Source organism: Mchenga conophoros, linkage group LG23, assembly GCF_057382185.1.
Source record: "Mchenga conophoros isolate Kocher_MC1m ecotype Shallow Benthic linkage group LG23, M_conophoros_male_GT1.1, whole genome shotgun sequence".
In the NCBI taxonomy this organism is placed as follows: Eukaryota; Metazoa; Chordata; class Actinopteri; order Cichliformes; family Cichlidae; genus Mchenga; species Mchenga conophoros.
Window position 1 is genome coordinate 8,131,523 of NC_140547.1, and position 21,361 is coordinate 8,152,883.

At 38.6% G+C, this 21,361-nt stretch overlaps 3 protein-coding genes across 6 annotated transcripts; 1 reads left to right on the forward strand and 2 right to left on the reverse strand.

The window, feature by feature from the left end:
- Position 1: 1 nt before the first annotated feature.
- On the reverse strand, positions 2–8,900 carry LOC146546616 (vacuolar protein sorting-associated protein 4B-like). The gene is made up of 11 exons (XM_085264626.1): positions 8,711–8,900; positions 7,273–7,384; positions 7,027–7,171; positions 4,357–4,415; positions 4,164–4,283; positions 3,906–4,062; positions 3,658–3,806; positions 3,324–3,405; positions 2,923–3,142; positions 1,691–1,831; positions 2–985 (listed from the first exon to the last, which is right to left on the reverse strand). Exons 1-11 carry the CDS (start codon positions 8,729–8,731, stop codon positions 884–886), a joined length of 1,308 nt encoding a protein of 435 aa, XP_085120752.1. The 5' UTR covers positions 8,732–8,900; the 3' UTR covers positions 2–883.
- A 373-nt stretch (positions 8,901–9,273) lies between these two features.
- Positions 9,274–16,320, reverse strand: ankrd29 (ankyrin repeat domain 29). Of its 4 annotated transcripts, none has more exons than XM_085265718.1 (10): positions 15,930–16,320; positions 15,020–15,240; positions 14,732–14,830; positions 12,726–12,824; positions 12,422–12,520; positions 11,972–12,070; positions 11,755–11,853; positions 11,289–11,384; positions 9,755–9,853; positions 9,274–9,667 (listed from the first exon to the last, which is right to left on the reverse strand). In XM_085265718.1, the coding sequence occupies exons 2-10, from the start codon at positions 15,125–15,127 to the stop codon at positions 9,584–9,586; spliced, it is 882 nt and encodes a 293-aa protein (XP_085121844.1). In that variant the 5' UTR covers positions 15,128–15,240; positions 15,930–16,320; the 3' UTR covers positions 9,274–9,583. The 4 variants fall into 4 exon arrangements, with proteins under 4 accessions (XP_085121844.1, XP_085121843.1, XP_085121845.1 ...); XM_085265717.1 differs by having other exon boundaries at positions 15,871–16,320; XM_085265719.1 differs by having other exon boundaries at positions 15,071–15,240; positions 15,871–16,319.
- Positions 16,321–17,240: 920 nt separating this feature from the next.
- On the forward strand, positions 17,241–21,195 carry cts12 (cathepsin 12). Its single transcript, XM_085264712.1, has 8 exons — positions 17,241–17,273; positions 17,591–17,736; positions 17,866–17,985; positions 18,193–18,357; positions 18,439–18,660; positions 18,747–18,915; positions 19,839–19,944; positions 20,035–21,195. Exons 1-8 carry the CDS (start codon positions 17,243–17,245, stop codon positions 20,132–20,134), a joined length of 1,059 nt encoding a protein of 352 aa, XP_085120838.1. The 5' UTR covers positions 17,241–17,242; the 3' UTR covers positions 20,135–21,195.
- The last annotated feature ends 166 nt before the right edge of the window (positions 21,196–21,361 follow it).

The following is a 21,361-nucleotide window of genomic DNA, read 5'->3' on the forward strand; positions in this document are numbered from 1 at the left end:
GTTTTAATTCCTTTATTTAGCCCTGAGACTTCTGTTCACAGAACATATCCAGTAGAATACAAGAAAAGTACAAGTTGACCTTTTTTTTTATTAATGTAACCCCTGTAAACCCAAAGGAAATTCTTAAATACATTTAAAACCCAAAGGCAACACAGCTAGAGCATAATCATTTATAAATAAGTCAGAACATAACTAGAACACAGTAAAGTGTCAGTAATCTAACAGGAGAAGGCTGAAAGAAAATGTGCAACGGCATATCAGAATTAAGAAATTCTTTCATTTTCTCTACATCAGTTTAAATCCCAGAAGATCCTTTTGGATGCCATTAATGATTTGTATGTAGTGAAAAAAAGATTGCCAGTGTTCACAGACTTCATTGCATAAATTCCTGTTAAATGTCAACCACAACACCAGTTCTGTTAATCAAAGTATTAAAATCTGCCTTAGACTACATAAAGTATGTAGTGATGGAAAGATGCCAGGATCTACCCACTGTAGCCTTTGCACATACTTTTCTAACAGTGATGCAGTTTCAGAAAAAAAAAAACGCTTCAGTTTGAAATATAATAAGAAAAACCCTTAAAAAAATAACGTAAACACAAGCCTCGGTGGATCGATAGGTTAATGTGGCTGAAAGAGGCGATTCCTCAACTGGTTGGTTGATTTAAAAAAAAAAAAAAAAGATCTATGATTGTGACAAAAGGATAAATGTTTTTTTGTCAGCTGTAAGACTGATTTGCTGCAACCTCTGGTCCATTAAACCTGTGACATTTTCCACCATTTTTGACACAGCAGTTGAAAAGGCGAATCAAATGATCTGAAGCATAACTGAGAGTAAAGATAGTTGTTAAGTACAGTCCTATTTTTGAGTACAAAGATATTATTAGCCTTCTTGACCAAAATCTTCAGTAAACTTCTTCAGCTTCTCCAAGTCCTGCTCGTTCACCGTAGGCTTGGTGTTGCTTTGTGACCTCAGCATGTCAGCCTGTATAGAGAACATTAGGTAGGTCAGAATAGATTACAGTCACTGGGTTTGTCAATAACACAGAGAGAGAACTGACAGAGACAGATTGCAATTCATTGTTAACCACAATGAAGGAAAAAAAAAAAACATTTCATAATTGTTCACTGACTTTGATGGTGCCTTCTGGTCAATTTCATCCACAAGCAAAACACTGTTAAATGCCAGTAAGCTGCTGTTATGTGACCAACAACTAACAAGAGGGCAAAGAACACAATAACCTGTAACTGAAGATTTTTTTTCTCTGAGCAATAATAATGTATGATGCAAGCAGAATCCTGACAATCAGCAGGATCCAACCAGCAAACACTGTGTCACTGGCAAGTCAAATATGCAAATGTTAATTTCATTTCAATGTAAAGCATTGAAAATGATGGGTAACAGTATCCATGCTAACTGCTTAGACTCCTCTCTATAACATTACAAAAATGTACAAAACAGACTATGTTTTTTTTCTTCCAGAAAGCAGACTCTGTTCATCTGGTTTCAGTGAGAGAAATGTTTAGTCACTCATTCGAGATGCATTTTAGAAAAATCAAACATTTTTAGCCACCAAAAATGACTTTGTTAACCTTTCAGCTCTCGGTTACATTTTGCTGGGCTGGATTATTTTCTATCCAGTGGGTGTGGTTTTCCGAATATCAACTGATGAAAGAGCCCTTTTCTTACCATGGATACAACTGGCTCTAGAAGTTTCTCTCCAGGGACCTCCATCCATGTCATTTCAATGGAGTTGGGCTCTCCAGGTGAGCACGGAGTCAGCAGGTCATCGACCACAACGCCAGGATTGTTCCATGTTGACCCTCGAACCTGAATTAGTATGGGCATAAGGACAGGAATAAAAAATTATAAAAAGAAACACCACACAGTGCTGCCTCCCTCTGGTTGAATTTATATTTTAGATTGATAAATTTATTATGAGCTGGGATAGTCTCCAACAGCTATAAGGATAAGTGGAAGTGGATAGAAGTTTATTTTGGAGTTACAAGAAAGACTCCTGCCCAAAGGATGAGCTTCAAGAAAAGTTGCAGACATAACAACACAAGTTATAGGCATAAACTTGATATGTATACAATTAAAGTACATGCCTGACTGTTTATTGTGAGCAGCTATGTGTCTCAAAACACAAATTTGGGGAAGAAGTCACAATGCCTTTAACCAGCTAATCCCAAATGACCACTCCTCTGTCAAATACACCCAAGCCTATAAAAAGGCACTACGGCTTTGGAGAAAATGACATCTGTAAGAATGCCACGACTGGTACAATCTGACTGGGATCTTCCCACTGGAATGCTGGAGGCAGGGTGAACCACCAGACAAGTTCAACTCCACAGAAAACCAGTGGAGTCATTTTAGTAACAGAGTAAAACAGTGTAATCCTCCTACGTGGACTCAGCAGCAACTCAGCGCAACAGTGACTGAAGAGTAAGCTGCCATCCCACAGGATGACACCTGACCATGAGGAGGCATATTACAGCCAAAGTCAGTGCAGACGGGGGGTACACTAATTATGGATTGCCTTTTTTTGTAACCTGTAGTTATATTACACACAATATATAGTGATATATCAAATTTGGACATTTTTTTGGTCTTTTTTCCAGGTTGTTTTTATCACTGATTAAGTTAAAAGGTAATGACAAGCAATATATGAGTGCTGATTTGCATATAACACAAACTACACCAGTGCATTTGCAAAGAAATGTAGTGGTGCGTTTTTAAATTCTTTGAGTACAGTTGTATGTAAAGATGAGATAAGCACCTTGTCAGGTGTATGAATTTCAAGTATGACAGTTAGTTTGATTTTGGAATAATATACTTCCACTGGATCCCTGAACCAGGTTTTCTTGCATTTAGAAATATGACAAAAAGAGCATGTCAAGCAACGGTTACTGTGGTTTTACCCTTTTGAAGTGCGTGGCTGTCTGAACCTTCCTGACTGGCTGCATCAGGGCGTCCCTGACAATTATACTGATGTCAGCTCCGGAGTAGCCATCTGTCTTTTTGCCCAGAGTCACGAAATCCGCCTCTGTCAGGTTATTGGGGGTGGAGCCCAGATGCAGTTTGAACATGGAGGAGCGGGCATGTTCCTCCGGCAGAGGAATGTAGATTCGCTTTTCAAACCTGAGACATAAACGAGCATTAAACCTCTTAAATCCTGGTTGTTAGCCCAAAAACACTGATGAACAGTACTAGGTAATATAAGAGGTGATTAGGTAAGTAAAAGTAAGTAAAATGTATTTATATAGCGCTTTTCATAGATAAAAAGGTAGGGATCATTTGTATAGAAACAAGTGGATCTGACCTTCTCCTGATAGCTGAGTCCAGCGACCATGGTATATTAGTTGCACCCAGGACAAGGATTCCGTCATTATCATTACCAACACCTGACAGGAGAAAAGAGTTGCACAATTAGTCAACTGAGCACTAAATATTTTCAGGTTTTTGTGATTTTGTTGCAACAAAATAAAGAAAAAATAGGTGACACTGGGCTGCGGGCGCTTACAGATGATTTTTAGACAAATAAATGCTTAAAACAATCAGTTGTCATGAATAACTGAACTATGAGCCATAGTTCATGACACTTCGTATCGTCTTTCCAGCTGTTGGTTCAAATCTGTAAGTATCTTCTTTCTCACCCTGCATCTGAACGAGGAACTCCGTCTTGATTCTGCGAGCTGCTTCACTCTCATTCTCGCTCCTGGAGCCACAGAGGGAGTCGATCTCATCAATGAAAATGATCGATGGTTTGTGTTCTCTGGCTAAAGAGAACAAGTTCTTCACCAACCTAAAGACAGACAGAAGTGGAAAAAATAGATTCATTTTTCTTAACAGTAACTTTGTCATAGTCTTAATTTTGCCCCTAGGTAAAGAACTTGGGCCTCACTTTTCACTTTCTCCTAGCCACTTAGACACAAGATCGGAGGATGAGATTGAGAAGAAGGTGGAATTGTTAGCTTCTGTGGCCACGGCTTTGGCCAAGTAGGACTTTCCTGTTCCTGGAGGCCCAAACAAAAGGATCCCCCGCCACGGTGTTCTCTTGCCTACAAAAGAAGTTTCAGTCTTTAAAAAAACAAGGAAACGAAAAACTTCACTTTCACAAAACTTTTTCACAAAAAAAAAATAAAAAATAAAAAATCCCTGCCTGTAAACAGATGTGGGAATTTGATTGGCAGGATAACAGCTTCTTTAAGGGCTTCTTTGGCTCCTTCGAGTCCAGCTACATCGTCCCACTTTATGTTTGGCTTTTCCATAACAATGGCACCTATAAAATAAATGAGGTTCAGAAATACCAACACATTTGGCTTTTCAAGAAATTGTATGTCAGTGATATGCACCTGACAGTTGATTTTGGAACTTCTTTTTTTCTTGGTCTTCACCTTCATCACTTTCATTCCTAAAAGGTGGTGGTGGGGAGAGGTGGAGGTCAGGGGGTTATAAGCATAGGGCAAGAAGAAGACAGAACACTTCTGTAGAACAACTGTAGAACCCATGGGAGTAAGAATAAAAACAAACTTAGTAAAGAATATTACAAATTAATTGTAAAAATAAAAAGCTGTACAGATCCACCTAAATTCGGGAATCATCCTTTCTTTACAAACTACTGACTAATGGTTCTCTTATGTGTGACTTCTAAATCAGAACACCAGGTGGCACACTTTACCAACAAAGGCAGAGCCATACAGTAAACCAAAATTCAACAAGAAAAACATGTTTAGATAGTGACACTATGTCACTTACACTTTCATAACAATTTTACAGCAACAGTCACAGAGTTAGACACTTCTAGGGAAATTATGACAAAGATTTAAAGAATAATACAGTTAGGTCTAGGGCTGTGCGATATGACCAAAATCTTTATACCGTTATCGGGACGATAGAATTCGTCCCGATAACGATATAAATCACACAAATGTAACATTTTCTGTAAATTCTGTGAATCTCGGGCAGCTCGTCTTGCGGGAAGTGTTTCCAGCTGCGCGTCATGTAGCTGGAGTCGAGTGTTTTAACAGATGCATGAAACGATACATTTTTAGACATAAGTTGTAACGGCCGCCGTTTTCTTTGTGAGTATTTATTACACAGCGTGCTGCGGGGAAAAGCCTGTTCTAACGTTTGAGTCTAAGGTTTATTTTTTAGCGCCTGGCGGCTCTTTTTTACTTCTCATCCGTAAATAATCTGCTCTTTCATGCGATTCAGTTTATTTTGAAAAGTCTCAACAGGATCTTGAGCTTTATTGTGAAAGGTTTATGTGAAACATAAACAAGTGGACACGCGATGGTGTTACCGTCGTTGTTGCTAACGACAACGCATAAAAACAGGCGCTGTGGTTATATTAAATGTAAGAAAAAGAGAGAACTTTAAGAAATTAATATGGCCACTACAGTGATCATCAAAACGATGAAAAAATATTGCTGTAAACAGTTTATTTTGCGACACCACGAAACGATAGACGTTTTTATATCATCATCCGATATATATCGTTATATCGAACAGCCCTAGTTAGGTCCATATATATTTGGACACTGACTTACAGCCAAACCCAGGCGTTTACTAAAGCAAAGATGTGTAATAATCTTGAATGGCCAAGTCAGTGACCTGATCTTAACCAAAACAAACATGCATTTCACTTGTTGTAGACTAAACTTTGAACAGAAAGGCTCACAAACAGCAACTGAAATCAGTGCAGTAAAGTCTGGGCAGAGTATTAAAAAGGAGGAAACCCAGCATCTGGTGATGTCCACGAGTTCAAGACTTCAGGCTGTATTTGCCAGAAAAGGGTTTTCAACCAAGTATTAGAAATGAACATTTTAGTTTCAATTATTTAATTCAACTACTTTTGAGTTGTATTACAAAATGCTTTAATTCCTCAAAGTATTATGCAGTATTTTTGTTAAACCCACTAAATTAAAGCTGCTGAAGTTAAATAGAGATCAGAGCAATTGGAAATTAAGAAAATCCCATCCTTAGACCTATTTTTTTTATAAGACTGAGCTAATCACACAGCAATGCTGCAGATGATGAAAAGACATTTCTTTGGTAAGTCGTGTTATAAACCAGATGGAACCGAGCACATCAAGTAATAACTCTGTATTTCAGTGGTTAAAATGTTATGTAAAAGTGTTTATATGTAATGCATTTCAATAATAAAGCATAACTGGTAGAACAACCTGGCTGATGTGTATACAAGTGAGTGTGATTAAGTTATAGCAACCGGCTGACATCTGCAGGTGATTTAACAACTGTAAAGGTAAGTGGGTCGTCATGCAAATTATCAGAGCAACACTTCAACAGATAAATAATAAATAAAAATTCAGAGGCTTCAAATTCATTAACATACATGTTCTGCTGCCTTCAGCTGAATGGAAAGGTTTAATGAACTGAATGAAACATTTTTCATGCAGTATAAAAACGCTGTTGACACCTCATTAAATGGGACTTACTCATCCATTTATAGATAAATACAGGCTGGTTTACAGATGTTCCTGCATTAAATGTTCATTAAATGCATCTGCTGACTGGAAAGTGATTCATTAAAATGGTTTATTTACGCGTTAAGTGTTATACATAAGTATTTACTGTTGAACAACTGTTCCAATAACTTTGCTTGTTTTTATTGATTAAATCCGCAAAGTGGATGCAGATTGAGCAATGTGCTTCTGAGCGAACGATTGTGAGAGTAAAGTTTAAGACTCAAAGAAAGTCCGCTGAATTTACAATGACGCAAAAACATTTTAAAATATCTGTCACAGATCTAACTTTAAATTTAATAAATAAATGGATATATATTTGTACACATTTAAACTGATCTCTGTCTCAGTCCGTTAAAAAAATTGCACATGGAATTTCAAGGCAACTAACAATAACTCTCAACTTTGTCCATTATTCAGACCAAATTACATTTAGCTTTCCTTTCAGGAAATTACCCAGCCTGCAGAACAAAGTCTAAACTGTAAACAAAGCAACAAACATTGTGAAATGGACTCAGATTTATTGATTGCTCCTACCCTTTGTCACCAGACTCTTTGACGGGTTTGGCTGGAGGAGCGTTCTCTTTCTTCTTCAGATATTGCTTCAGTTGCTCAGCTCTGTCCAGGTAGTCAGCACACTTTGCCCTGATGCTCTGCTTCGCCCGATCGCCTTGGGCCTCATCTGCAACGCAAAAACTGACTTAGATCATTCATGCGGAACCGAAGTGGAGTTTAAAACAGCAAAAAGGATGTACAAATCTAACAGTGGTACAAGTTTCTCACACTTCACAACATGAAGGAAGTATTGCACTGCGTGCTGATAACATCTGAGGGCCTCTTCATAGTTTTTGGCCTTGTCTTCCTCTGCGGCCTTGCTGGCCAAATCTATGGCTTTCTGAAAACAAACAAGATGAAACAGAAGGATTTATTACACATTTATAGAACTTATATGAATTTTTTTGGTTCTTGTTTGTGCTTCTTGTTTGGTCATATATGCAGGTAAGTTGTTTAGCATGGTGGGGCGATCGTGGAGAAGAGTTGGCAGTTTGTCTTGTAATCGGAAGGTTGCTGGTTCGAGCCCCGGCTCCAACAGCCTCAGTCGTTGTGTCCTTGGGCAAGACACTTCACCTGTTGCCTACTAGTGGTGGTCAGAGGGCCTGGTGGCGCCAGTGTCCGGCAGCCTCGCCTCTGTCAGTGTGCCCCAGGGTGGCTGTGGCTACAATGTAGCTTGCCATCACCAGTGTGTGAATGTGTGTGTGAATGGGTGGATGACTGGATGTGTAAAGCGCTTTGGGGTCCTTAGGGACTAGTAAAGCGCTATACAAATACAGGCCATTTACCATTTTAAACTTATAAAATACACTTTAAAAAGATAGTATTCAAAAGTATTACTAACACCATAAATTAAAATTCTAAATTGTGGTGTCCTGTGATTACATATGCAGCATTTTAAAATTAGACATAATTATTCTATATTGATAATTCAGTCTAGGCTGTTCCATCCAATGGGTGGGGTCTTACTAGAAACACCTCAGGGCCAAAAAACAAGAAAACAAGAAAATGATTACATAAATGTTATACACATTCAGGCCTCCTTGTACATCATATTTGTTCTGTTTGTGAAATACTGGGTAATTTGGGGGATATTAAAGCTACTTCAGTGACTTGCTAACAGTTCATGGACAGCTTAAACAATGAGCCAAGTTTTGTTTTTGTTGTTTTTGCTATCCATAGCAACAATTACCTGTACAGTTTAAGTTATACATTGTTTTCTAATTGTAAAAAGTACAACTCTGCCCATTTAAATTCCCTGAGACAGAAACAAAGTAGCAAAAAGCTAACTTTTATGTAAATAAAGTAATTTAGTTCTTTACTTTCCTACTTTTCATCACTGGAAAAGGGAAAACAGCTAGAAAATATGTTTCACTATGGGACAATAAAGCCCCAACTAAATATTGTTAGAGTTTCTTCATCTATGAAGCATTAGTAGTGATTTACACTCCTTACGCAGTAGTGCCATTTTTTTCCATTACTTATAATTGAATTTATGGCTAAATACATTCAAGTTGGCTTATTGTTAGTCTCTAAATTAGACATTCATACAATATAAAATCCCTAGTTGCTTATTTAATAAAAGGCTGAGTTTATTAAAAGCCGAGTTAACATCTCTTTGATTTGGGCAGTCTTATGTAATCATTGTTAGTAAATGTCTGCCACTTACCTGTAAATTACCGCCCGCCATTAGATGGTTTTCTGTCGGTCAAAGTTTAGTATTTGACTTTAAATAAAACCGTAAACTCGCTCACTTCTTCTTTTTCTCTATTATCTATCACATATGGTTTACTGTCGAACAACTTTAGAAGCCAAACATCCCAAGTGTCTCTCTTCCGCATCAACAAGAGCTCCAGTCACTTCCGCGATGGTCACGTGACATAAAGTAGCTTAACAGCGGCTGTAATTTCTCGTGTTTCATCCGTACATTTGAAAGTTATTTTAATTAATAGAACTTACCATATAAACGTGTACGTTCATAACCGCTTTAACGTTTTTGAGGGAAAAAACGGAATTAATGTAATTAAATCACAGCACAGGAGAGCTACAGGTGTCTGTTAATAGGGATAATAGTGACCTCTAGTGGGTATTCGTCACATAACTAGCATACCATTGTATTATTAAAATGTGTACGTAATATCTGATCCTTATTTTATCATGACTGCTCATTTTCCAACCGCAAATAAAATGTAATTCAAAAAAATATTACACATCCACACAGATACTCCTGCATTAATAAATAAAATTACACTTTATTACATTTATTAAAAAGGCAAATAAAGAGTGCAAAATATATAGAAATCTGACAACACTTGGGATAAACACAAATAAACAGGAGACCAGTAGGGGATGATGCACATGGAAGACAAATGTTTTTTGTGTTGCGCTATACTTTGTCCAGGTTTGTTCGGCATACGACAGCTTAATTTCAACCAAAAGCAAGCACCGTGTACAGTACATGTTGTAATTGGGTGGATTGGACACTTGTTTTCTTTCCCCCTCCTTACACAGACAGGCGTGAAGGCAGGAACCTGTGCCATTATCAGCTGTGTCCATTCAGGATTTTTGGACGTAAAACCTTAAGGATGCGATCATTCTTTGTCAGATCTGCAGGGAGTTCACTATTCTGCAAAAGATACATGGGAAACACTTTGATTATAATATCTAATGAGATTATATACTTAGGTTGTCTGCTGTTTGTCTGCTATCCCACCTTATTGAGTAGCGTTGGGTCAGCATTTGCTCCAAGTAGCAGCAGAACAGATTGAAGATTTCCACTCATAACAGCAGCATGAAGGGCAGTATAGCCATTCTGTAGACAAGACACAAATATGAACTACCCTTCTTTAATATTATTACTTTTCCTTTAATAGTATCTGGTATTTCACAAGCATGCATCTTCCTTTTCTTGTTCAGCATTAGATTACAAGATTGATTAACAGCTCTAATATTGGGACACTAAATAAAAAGAAAGAGCCAGCAGCCAGATAATGTAGTTTAACACAAAAAACGGAAATGGGGATGGCAGGTCCACTGACTTTCTTTTTGTGTCTTTTTGTCTTTTAGCGTCATCAGTGCAGGTCTTTAAGTCCAGATTGAAAACCTATTTTTATTCCCTGGCTTTTAACTCTGTAGGAAACTGACACCTTCTTATTTATTTTATTGTATGTAATGATTTTATGGTATTTTTAATTTGGTTGTTGTTTTGATCTGTGTTGTTCAGCACTTTGGTCTGCCTGGTGTGTTCGTAAAGTGCTATACAAATAAACGATGATGAATATAACGATGATGGAAGAGAGCTGTCTCTGTAACCATGTTTCAGGCCTGTCAGCCATGACCCACTCTGACTGCCCGGCTGCCCACGGAGGAAATTCATCTGATTGTTAGTGGAGCTGGATATAGAGCCTCTGAACCAGTGTTCCTTGCTATTTGAGCACTGAGCTACTCGTGATGTGGGTGGTATTTTTGGGATTGTCTGACACTACTAGTAATATGTTTTTAATAGTATTTATTTGATAGTTCAGCTTTTTTTAGATCCTCTTTTGCTCTGTTTATGAGCAGTTGGAAATGTAAAAATAATTTTTTATCTAGGTATAAAATTTAGCACCGTTATTTTGGTTTGACACTATAGGCTTATTCATTTTTTCCTAGACAGTGATTTTTATTGTTATTATTATTTGATTTCCTTTTTACTGATTACATTCCAACAGTACTGTCATGTGCTGTACATACAAGTTACTCATTGCTACATAAAGATATCAGTGTTGTTGTTGTTTTTTAAACCTTTTTATTATTAGTGTCCATGTATAAAAAAGATTATATCACTGTTGTATATTGTATTAGATTTAGCTATTAGCCATTTTCCATCTGCAATCCCTGGGAATGAAAACACAGCTTTACCTGCCCAGGGATGTTGTTTCTTTGGATCAATAGTTTGCAAATATTTTTAAGTTACTCTCTGTGCTTCTACTGATGTCAAATCTTCAAATCTTTACAAAGAGGAAATCACTATCTTGACTTTCTCTAAGCGGGTAACATCCATCCTACAAAACATGCAAAATCTATCTACAAGCCCACTAAACATTGCTGATAAAACAATTTGTTCTATATGTTTAAGTTTGTAAAAGAACACACTGTGTTTGTGCCAGACTATTTTTTTGGTGTTGAAGAAAAGCTTGAGAGCTTGACAAGTTGTGCCTTAACCATAGCTATTTCCCAAAACAGACATCTACAGCAGCATGTTTTACCTTAAGAAGGCCAAGTGATGGAGAAAATTTGAGGAGTTCCTCAATGACGCCATTGTGGCCTTTCAGCGCTGCTTTGAACAGCGCTGTTGATCCATCCTTGAAAGACACAAAAAAAGCATACAATTGTTAAAATTGTCACAAAAATCACGAGTCCATTTTCAGTTACTCACATCCTTAAAAGCCTTTGACTATATCACGTTTCCCACCAACAGATAATCTCTCATCCAACTTTGAAATGTTAAATATAAGTGTAAGTATCTGCATACAGTTGCAAATTCAATCTATATGTCCATATAATTACAAATCAAAAACCTTTTATGGTGAAATGTTTCTATAAAGACAGATCGCAGCCTCCTAGTCTTATGTAATGTCACACTTTCCACACTGCAGAATGGCAGGAATCAATAGTAAAAATCCCTTTATGTACACTTTGATGTACTTTATTAATCCTAAAAGATCAATGTACTTGTCTGTCAGCATCCCGATCAGCACCACGTAAGAGCAGCACCTTCACCACCTCACTGTGACCCATTTGGGCTGACATCCACAGGGGGGCAGTGCCATCCTGGAGGAGGGAATTGATGAAGAGGGGGGTTGTAGGTATTGAGGGACAATTAGCAGGAGTAGGTGACAACATGTTTAGAGCTCTGTTTTAAAGAGGCAGAGTTTGGCGAGGACATTACCTCCCTTGCTTGGTTGACCTTGGCACCGGATGACAGCAACTGACGAATCACAGTCACATGACCCTCTTGGGCAGCAAGGAAAAGAGGGGTGGCACCATCCTGCAAAACAAGAATTACCTCACACTAGATTTTCGAAATCTGCTTGGAAAATCTTCCAATTAGGCATAGACTACATCACTAAAACAAGATTCCATCAGTACTATTTATAAGCACATTTTTGTGTAAGCAGGTTGTTTTTCCATGGCACCAAGGAAACACACAGTTATCCTGCCCAGTATGATTCATGTCTGACTCAGCAGTCTGCAGAAACCTGAGAGGCTAGATTCCAGTTGCTGGGACAATGTGTGCAGCTAACCATTGTGTTTCTGACAGACAAATAGACTTAACAGACAGGACAGTGACGGCGTACTGAGAGCGAGAGGCTGCAGACGTAAATGCAAAGAGCCTCACGTTCAGCTGGTCGTGAACATTGGCTCCATTTTTCAGCAGGATGTCCACCACTTTGGAGTGACCGTACTGAGATGCGACAGTGAGAGCTGTGCCACCATCCTGCCACATAAACACACATGGATGCACAAGAATGACTAAAGTGTTCGGCAACAACAAAAATATCTTTAAAGTCACAGCAGCACTGTTTGTGCATCGCTGTCTCTTTATCTCCACATTCTGAAGTCTGATGATAGCACTGCAGCATTCTCCTTCACACCCAGTATTCTAAAGGCCATGATACACATCATTGCACCCTATTGCATACCTTTGTCTGGAATTCAGTGGAGGCACCGAATTCAAAGAGGAGCTTTACAACTTCATGGTGTCCTTGCTGGGAGGAGAAGAACAAAGCGGTAGAACCTGTCTGGAAAGTTTAAAAAAAAAGACACCGCTGTTTACCTCAACTTTACCCTAATGGTGTACACAATATAACCTTTCATGAATATCTGACATGAGGAATAGAATAAATAAGTGTCCAATTGGGGGAATTTTGCTGCACATATGGCCCTGTTTTCTTACAAATAAGATTCTACTCAAGCATAAAACTAACATTATAGAAAGTTTTATTTGGCGGGGAAAAAAACAGAAAAAGAACTTAGCACAAAGGTTGAAATATAACCAAAGTGTAGGGCAGAGAGTTAATGAGGACTATATGCACCAAACCTATAGCAGCAACTTGCTGTCGCTTCCCAGTGAAACACCAGCCGGTTAGCATAAGAACGGTTGGAAAAAGGAAGAAAACTACCTTGGTGACCTACTGCCTGTAGGTGAGAGAAATCCGCGTATAAACACATCCAAAAGATACTAAATTGATAGACTACACTCCCTGGCCTCTTTGTTGTTCAACTGCTTATTGACAAAAATATTGAATCAGCCAATTACATGGCAGCAACTCAATCTTTTTAGGCACGTAGACCTGTTGAAGTTCAAATCAAGAAAGTCAATTTAAGTTACTTTGTGCAAGTATTTAAAAAAAACCCTGCAGATTTCCTGAGATTTTCTGGCACAGTCATCTCTAGGGTTTACAGAGAATGGTCCCAAAAAAAAGAGCAAGCAGCAAGACCTCTGACATCAACAAGAATTGCTTTCTTGATGTCAGAGGTCAGATTAAATGGCCAGATTGCTTTGGGCTGAAACCAAGGCAACTGTAGCTCAAATAATCACTTGTTACAACTAAGGCGTTCAGGGTATGCAAAGGTTGCATAAACATGTTGTGCATCTCTGAACACAAAACCTTAACTTTTAAGCAGATAGAACTAGCACCCGCTGCTGTGGCCTATCAGCTATGAACAGGTAATTGAGGCAACAATTCACATAGGCTCACCAAAATAGGACAACAGTCTGCTGTAACTTTCAGAATGTAGAGTTAGAATTTAGTACGAACAACAACAGCATGGATCAATTTCTGCCTTTTTACTCAAACAACCTCTAGTTGAGTCACAGGATCCCAATCCAATAAAGCACCTTCGGGTAGAACTGGATATTTGTATCACGGATGTCATATCTGGAGCGACTTGAACGCTGTCATGCCAATAGAGAGCAAAATCTCTTAGGAACGTTTTCCAAGGCAAAAGGGGGTCCAACCCAGAACTACCAAGGTGTAACTAATCAAGTGGCCAGAGGGTGTATAAACAAATTTAAAGCACATGAATTTACATAATACAAGATCTTAAGACATTATTTACCAGATGATGCAGTACTGGCTTAGCGTAGCACAACTGCTGGACAAAGGGAGTAAAGCTAGCCTGGGTCTTCCAGCAGAACAATCCACATATGCACACCTTTGCTCAGTAATTAACAGTTAAAGGCACTGTGCTCCAGACATGGCGGAAGTCTAGTCCTAGACTAAAAACTTTATTCAATTTAAAACTTCAATATTTTTCTTTTGGTCTGGACGAATTTCTAATCCATGTCTGGAAAACTGGAAAGTGTAAAAACAACAATTAGTGGGTTTTCAGGAGCTATGTGCCAGCAGGTTGTAGTGACCTTCTAAATTCACCGGCGGTAGCAGACAGTGAGTTTCCTTAGCTCAGCACAAAGGCTGGACAAAGGGGGTAAAGCTAGCATGAGTATGCTTCCATTGAAATAAGATAAATCCATCTGTCAACACATCTAAATTTAAAGCCTGGACAGTCAACATCTGTCAAGTTCATTCACTAATATTGTATTTGCCTAATTCTGACAATGTAAAAACACCTTTACCAACACTTTATGTTTTGGAGTCTGTAAGAGTATTTAGTTAATTCATTGGGTTTCATTTCCCCAGCATACCTCTCTTTGGTAGTTGATATCAGCCCCTTGCATGATAAGCTCTTTAACACAGTCATAATGGCCGCTGTATGATGCCACCATCAGCGCTGTTGTTCCATACTGGAAAGAAACATTAATGAGCATATTTGTTTTGTTGCAATGACCTGGTAAACAGTGTAGTGATGGCAGGGATGAAACCACAGAATTCTGCATATTTCTGGCTTAACATGCAAAACTTTCAACTGTTTATAGGACAAAGAGAGAGAGAGAGAAAACAATTAATGGATGAGGAATTGTGATGGTACACACATGCACTACATGAACCCCACAGGTAAGGCTTGAAGCTTTCTGTGTCCCTACCACAGGTGGAATATGGTTAAAGTGTGCATCTGAGCAGCCACAGCATGCAGTGTCCATACACTGTCTCTGCAGTCTGCGTCCACTCGCCCGCTGTTGAGTAGCAGTTGAAGCAGAGCCAAGTTCCCCTTCCTCGCTGCCCAAAACACAGCATTAGCCAGGGGTGTTTCCTTCTGGAGGATAAATACACACAACAACACAAAAACTGACCTGAAAGTTACCATTAGAGCATTAGGAATGCTGAGAGCAGACAGTAAGGACAGCAGAGTGCATCCAGGTGTTACTGTTCAGTGTTGTGATGCACCTGAATATGAATGACAGGTGAGTCATCAATAAAGTGTGCCAAGAGATTAATAATCATATTTATGACATCACATCACATCTCAACCAAAGTTAGGGTTTAAAGTTTGTGCTAACTTTAAGTCTTTACCATAAAATTTAACAAGTTACTCATGAATAATGGGGACTTGCTTTTTGTCCTCAGAAGAGGGGGACATGTCCAAAATGTGCGTAAAATGATTTGTTTCCTCTCAGTACCGGTAATAAAAGGTATGTGGACATACTTGTGCACGCACATTCACGTGCACGCTAGTACCATGGGCCGTTTGACATGCTATTACATCAGCAAATCCGGATGCACACACACCGAGTTGGACTCTATGATCGCCCAGGCCAGTAAGCAGCCATTCAAATGTCAGAGCAAGTGCTACCTCACCGGGCTCATAGTGAAACATAGCAGATCGTTCAATAACCCCCAAATAAACAAGTCTGCACTTCAAGAGGAAGCGGGTGCGATCAATTACCTTATTGCGGCCCTCTCAGGCTGCGTGCACAGAATGATGGACGGAGAAAGCTGGTTTACCTTGAAAGACATCCTGCAGACCTCATTCGTGACTCATACTTCTTCCTGCGCACTCATTCATTAGACGAGATGTTGAGCGCCACTCGCCTGTTTTGCCGCACTGACTTTGGGTGTTGGCGGCGCCCGATCGCGGACATAATAACGGGGAGGCACAAAATCAGCTGAGCTCATCCTCTGCAGTGTGTCCTGCGAGGGAGCAACACCGTGGGCCAGCAGAGGGCGCTGCTGCTCACACTGATGAACTGTATATAAATATAGATTTATGGCGTGAAGCCATGGCTATTAAGCAACCTACATTTACTCAATACTGCACTTAAGACTAATTTTAAAGCATTTGTGTTTTACTATACTTCACTGTAATCTACATTTCTGAAAAAAAAAAAACTTCGCCTTTTACTCCACTATTGACATACATATAAGGAGATCATTGTTAAAAATTAAACCAAGGATCTAATCTTAAAGTCTAAATAAATGAAATAAACTATAATTATTATTATTAATAATAATAATAATAATAAATAATTAATAATGTGGTTCGTGTTTAAAACGTTAAAACTTTGAACAAGTGAGCAAAGATTTGGAGCAACTGAAAAAGAAATCCCTCTCTGTTAAGCCCTTGTATTGATCTTGGGGATTTTTCTCTGAAACTTTCTGTTTGTGTTTTAGTCCTAAATTATTTCAGAGAGCAAAAGTCTGCTGTGGTTATCCTTAGTTCACATTTCTAAGAAAGAAAGGATAAATCCCTCATCTTCTCAGAACAAAGATCCAAAATGTCTAAACAGAATACAAATTTGTGTAGCAGAACTTTGCTAAAATAAACTATTATACCGAGTATGAATGACTTAAAATGAAGCCGAATATGGCAGTGAAATCCTGCTTACACAACGGATCTGTATGCCTGCAAGCTCTGTGCTTTTGGTTAAGTTTTAACTACTGTTTATTGTATGCACTCTTGAATGCAGAAATGTTACCCTCAGCTTTCTTACATCAGTTCACTGGCACTTTTATTTAGATAAAGTTCCCCTTTCACAGTTTGTTTTGCACAGTTATGTGACGGTTGTTGTGCTCAATTATAAACCAGTATTTGAGGGATTTACACAACTGCTGCTTTAGCTGTCTCTAAATGATTACAGCACTATGGCCAAGGAGGAGCATGATAAGCATCTTATTTTTGTTGACTAATGTCCTTCTCAGCTGCTGTCATGAGTGTTGATTTAGGGATTAACTTAAAGTATAGTAGTAACATGTACTTACTGACAAGCTTTATAAGGCAGGTCTGTTTCGGTGTCACTGTTCAGAGTTGCTCTCAGAATATGGGACCAAAACAGACTCACATGCATGAAGGTAAGCTGACCAGAGCTTTTTGTTTAATATCAAAAGAACAACTAATCTTATATAATGTTATATGTCTCTTTTATATGTTGGTTTGTTCTATAAAATCCCTTAAGTCTATTTTCACTGTTGATTTTTAAAGAAACTAACCTAAGCTAACATAAGCTCAGAGAACACTTTTTATATTGACTAGATTTCCATTTTTCTTTTGATTGATAATACAGTTGCAGTCAGAGGGCTCATGAGGCCATCCTTTCAACATGATATGATGAAATATGATGAATTATACATATACACAATGCAACTGTGCAATGCTCTGGTCCTTCTAGTCCAGCAGGCCAGCTTTCTGCTGAAAGCTGCTCTGCTGTCCGTCCTGCTAAGTGGCCTGCAGCACGTGCTGGCAGACTCAGATGAGGAGGCCCCGACTGAGTGGGAGATCTGGAAAAGCAGATATGGCATAAGCTATGATGAATCAGTGAGACAGCCTCCACATCTAAAATCCTCACAACAACAATAAGTGCAAATGTTCTCTAACGAAAAGTCCACATGTTCTCTAATTTATTCGAGTTTTTCTTGCGTGTGCTTTTCCTGTGTTAACCATCAGGATGACATGGAAAGGAGAGCCATCTGGGAGGAGAATAAGCAGTTGATTGAAGACAACAACCGAAGGTTTCTCATGGGGATGAAGTCATTCAGTATGGCTATGAATAGATATGGAGACCTAGTAAGGAGTATTGTTTTGTTCTAGTAGAATTTAGTAGTAGAGTAGAAGTGTTTTGTTTCAACAAAGAACTTAACCGGAGTTAACCAGCTCCTAAATGTACCTACTATTTTCCACAAAGACCTTAAAAAAAAAGAATTGTCTGATTAATTGCTGTAACAAACTGTGAATACTGTGATACTGTGAACAAAAATTGTTTTACATTTGCAGACACAACAAGAATACCGGGTTTTGCAAGGTGCCAAGATGAATGCTCAGTTTGTAAAGAGAGGGAAAGAAGTCTCAGCTCGAAGACTGCGTAACAATGCAAGGCATTTAGATGGCTATGCTGTTGACTACAGAAACATGGGTTTTGTGACTGAGGTTAAAGATCAGGTAAGACTGTCCCTCCATCACATGAGTGGGTATATTCAGACTGAATCACAATCAGATCTTTGTTTTAAATGTTCTTTGCAGGGCTTTTGTGGGTCATGCTGGGCCTTCAGCACTACGGGAGCTATAGAGGCACAGCTGTACAAAAAGACAGGTCAGCTGATATCCTTGAGCGAACAAAACTTAGTGGATTGTTCTAAATCCTTTGGTACCTATGGGTGCAGTGGTGCCTGGATGGCCAATGCTTATGACTATGTGGTCAGCAACGGGCTGGAGTCTTCAAACACCTACCCATACACCTCAGTGGTAGGACTCTGCTGTCTTATCCTACATCATAAAAAAGTAAATAATTCTGCGGACATGCTGTGGTTAACATTTATTTCTCTTAACAGGACACTCAGCCCTGTTTCTACGACAGCAGGCTTGCAGTTGCTCACATCAGGGACTACAGGTTCATTCCCAGGGGAGATGAGCAAGCTATGGCTGATGCTCTGGCAACTATTGGACCAATAACAGTTGCTATTGATGCAGATCATGCAAGCTTCCTGTTCTACAGCTCAGGTTAACTGCCTTAAAAATAACAGTTATGTTATCTTAAGTCGATTTTGATAAGAAGAGGACTTTTTAAACTCAGAGCTGCTATAATGAGAATTTTTAGATTAACAAAGCCACATTAAGCCACATATGACAAGAGTGACAAAGTGCAACTTTGTTGTTGTTAGTTGTTTTTGTTCTCATTGTATGGCAGCTATTTTTTTCAGCAAAAAAGCTTTGATAATCCCATCGGATACTCAGCAACAGTGAGCAGACAAACAAAGTTAGCAACTATCTTGGGGACACAACAAAGCTTTTAGTAACTAAAGACCCAGAAATTCCCATTAGGAGTTGTTGGAGATTGAACTAAATGCTAAACAGGACTTATTATGGTAATTTTCAGCTTCATGTTTTTTATTTTTGGAGTTTAATTGAGTAACTCTGCATGATTGATGGTTCAAGATGAGCCTCATTTGTCTTATACTGGTGCTCTGGTTCATAAATTGCCTTTAAAAAGTGCAATTTAAGCACCTCCCCCTTAAAAACCGTATTCCCTTTAGGTTAACTTTATTCTGAGTTGCCTACACCTCACAAACATAGAATGTGAAGAGCATGTGGGTTGCTCATCAGTTTTCACAACCCAAGCTGTGTGCCATACCGAGGATATCCTCTTCTTCACATCATACAGATCCAAGAATAAAAAAACTTCCCCAAGCAAAAAGCTTACATTCACAGGACCTCATTTTTAAAAAATTTGGGCATTTTATGTATAAGAAGCCACCATGTAAAAAGTAAGAAATACCACAAGTAATGTTCCCTAACAACTGGTCACTAAGAATTTTCCTTCTCTGAGTTAAGGGTTATTCTATGTCACTGTTGTGTTATCAGTTTGTTTTTGCTTCCCACAAATTTCCAAAAGTCAGTTAAGTAGGTTCATGTTTCCTTTGCAGGAATATATGATGAGCCCAACTGCAACCCCAATAATCTGAATCATGCAGTGCTGCTGGTCGGCTATGGCTCACAAGAAGGCCAAGACTACTGGATCATCAAGAACAGGTTTGTTCAATATTGTTAAAAGAAAAAGATAGCATCTGACCAAAACCTCCACTTTTTGTCACCTAAAAATGTCTTTTCCCCCCCCAATAGTTGGGGAACTGGCTGGGGTGAAGGCGGCTTTATGCGAATCGTCCGGAATGGCCAAAACGCTTGTGGCCTCGCCAGCTACGCCTTGTACCCTATTCTATGATTTAATAAGATGTGGCAGTCTCACGGCTACGCTCTTCCATTGGACCTCATCTCCACAAATCAACAGTCAGTGCTCATACAGCCCAAATCACCTTTCTGACAGTTTAGTAAATGTTTATGAAAAGTTGAAACCTTTTAATAATGAACATGTCGCTTCTCTCAGGGACATCTTTGTGAGGTAAATAAAAAAATATAATAAAATAACTAAAATAAATGTGTGATTAATACCAGGGTCACCTTCAGCAACTCAAAAGATTAGAGCCGCCTTTGATATTTTCACTGGCTGATAGGACTAAACTGGAAGCAGACCAGTTTAGATTTGAACTCTTGCTGTTGCATTATGTGCAAAATGTAGTTTGTCAAAGTCTTACCTGAAACAGACATCCTCTAGATGGCGATATTGCTCCAAAACCTTTAGATGTTGTCCAAAATTAGTGGAGCCTTTGCCCTGTCCAGTAATGCCCCCACCCTCAACATATCATCATATACTGGATTTTGTTTTGTTTTTGTTGCCCTCCTTTTTGTGTGACCTTCATTCATAGACTTTGTGTTAAACATAGATGTAGTTTCTTAGTCTGAAAAGTGAATTCAGAGTGAAAGTAACTAAAATCTCCATTCTTTCTAACAGCCAGAAGGGGGCGACTCTTCTGGTTTAAAAAAGAACTCAGTAGGAAAATGGTCCTCGGCTCCTGTGTTCTGTAACCTCAATAAACACTTTCCTCATGGATTAAAGGGCTACCTTATACACACTAACATATAGATTTTGTAGATTAGACCATATAAAGCAAATCAGGGTACCCTGTGTAAGCAATATTAGTCACAGTTGATTTGTAACTTTCATTGCCAGACTGCAACTTTTTGTTATTTTTGTTAGGCTGAAATGAGAAAAAATTGAAAATCTAAAAAGAAAAAACTGAGCCTGGCCTCAACAAGAATCTGTGAGCAAACAGAACAAATGTAATGGTTATTTTAAAAGTGAGTGCAAATAAAGCTTTTACATCTGTGGTTTTTTTTGTTTCTGTTTGATATTTTTGGTACTCCTGTTTGCTTTAATAAACTATATTCCATATGAGTTCAAAAGTTGTGATTTCTTCTAGATTCATTTGTCACTTATTTCACACACTGCGTCTTCCTTCGTGTGCAACCACACCTCACTGAACTTTGATCTTAAGTCACACATATAGTTACACTCTCAGTCACTTATACAATCCAGCTTTTCTGCAACTCT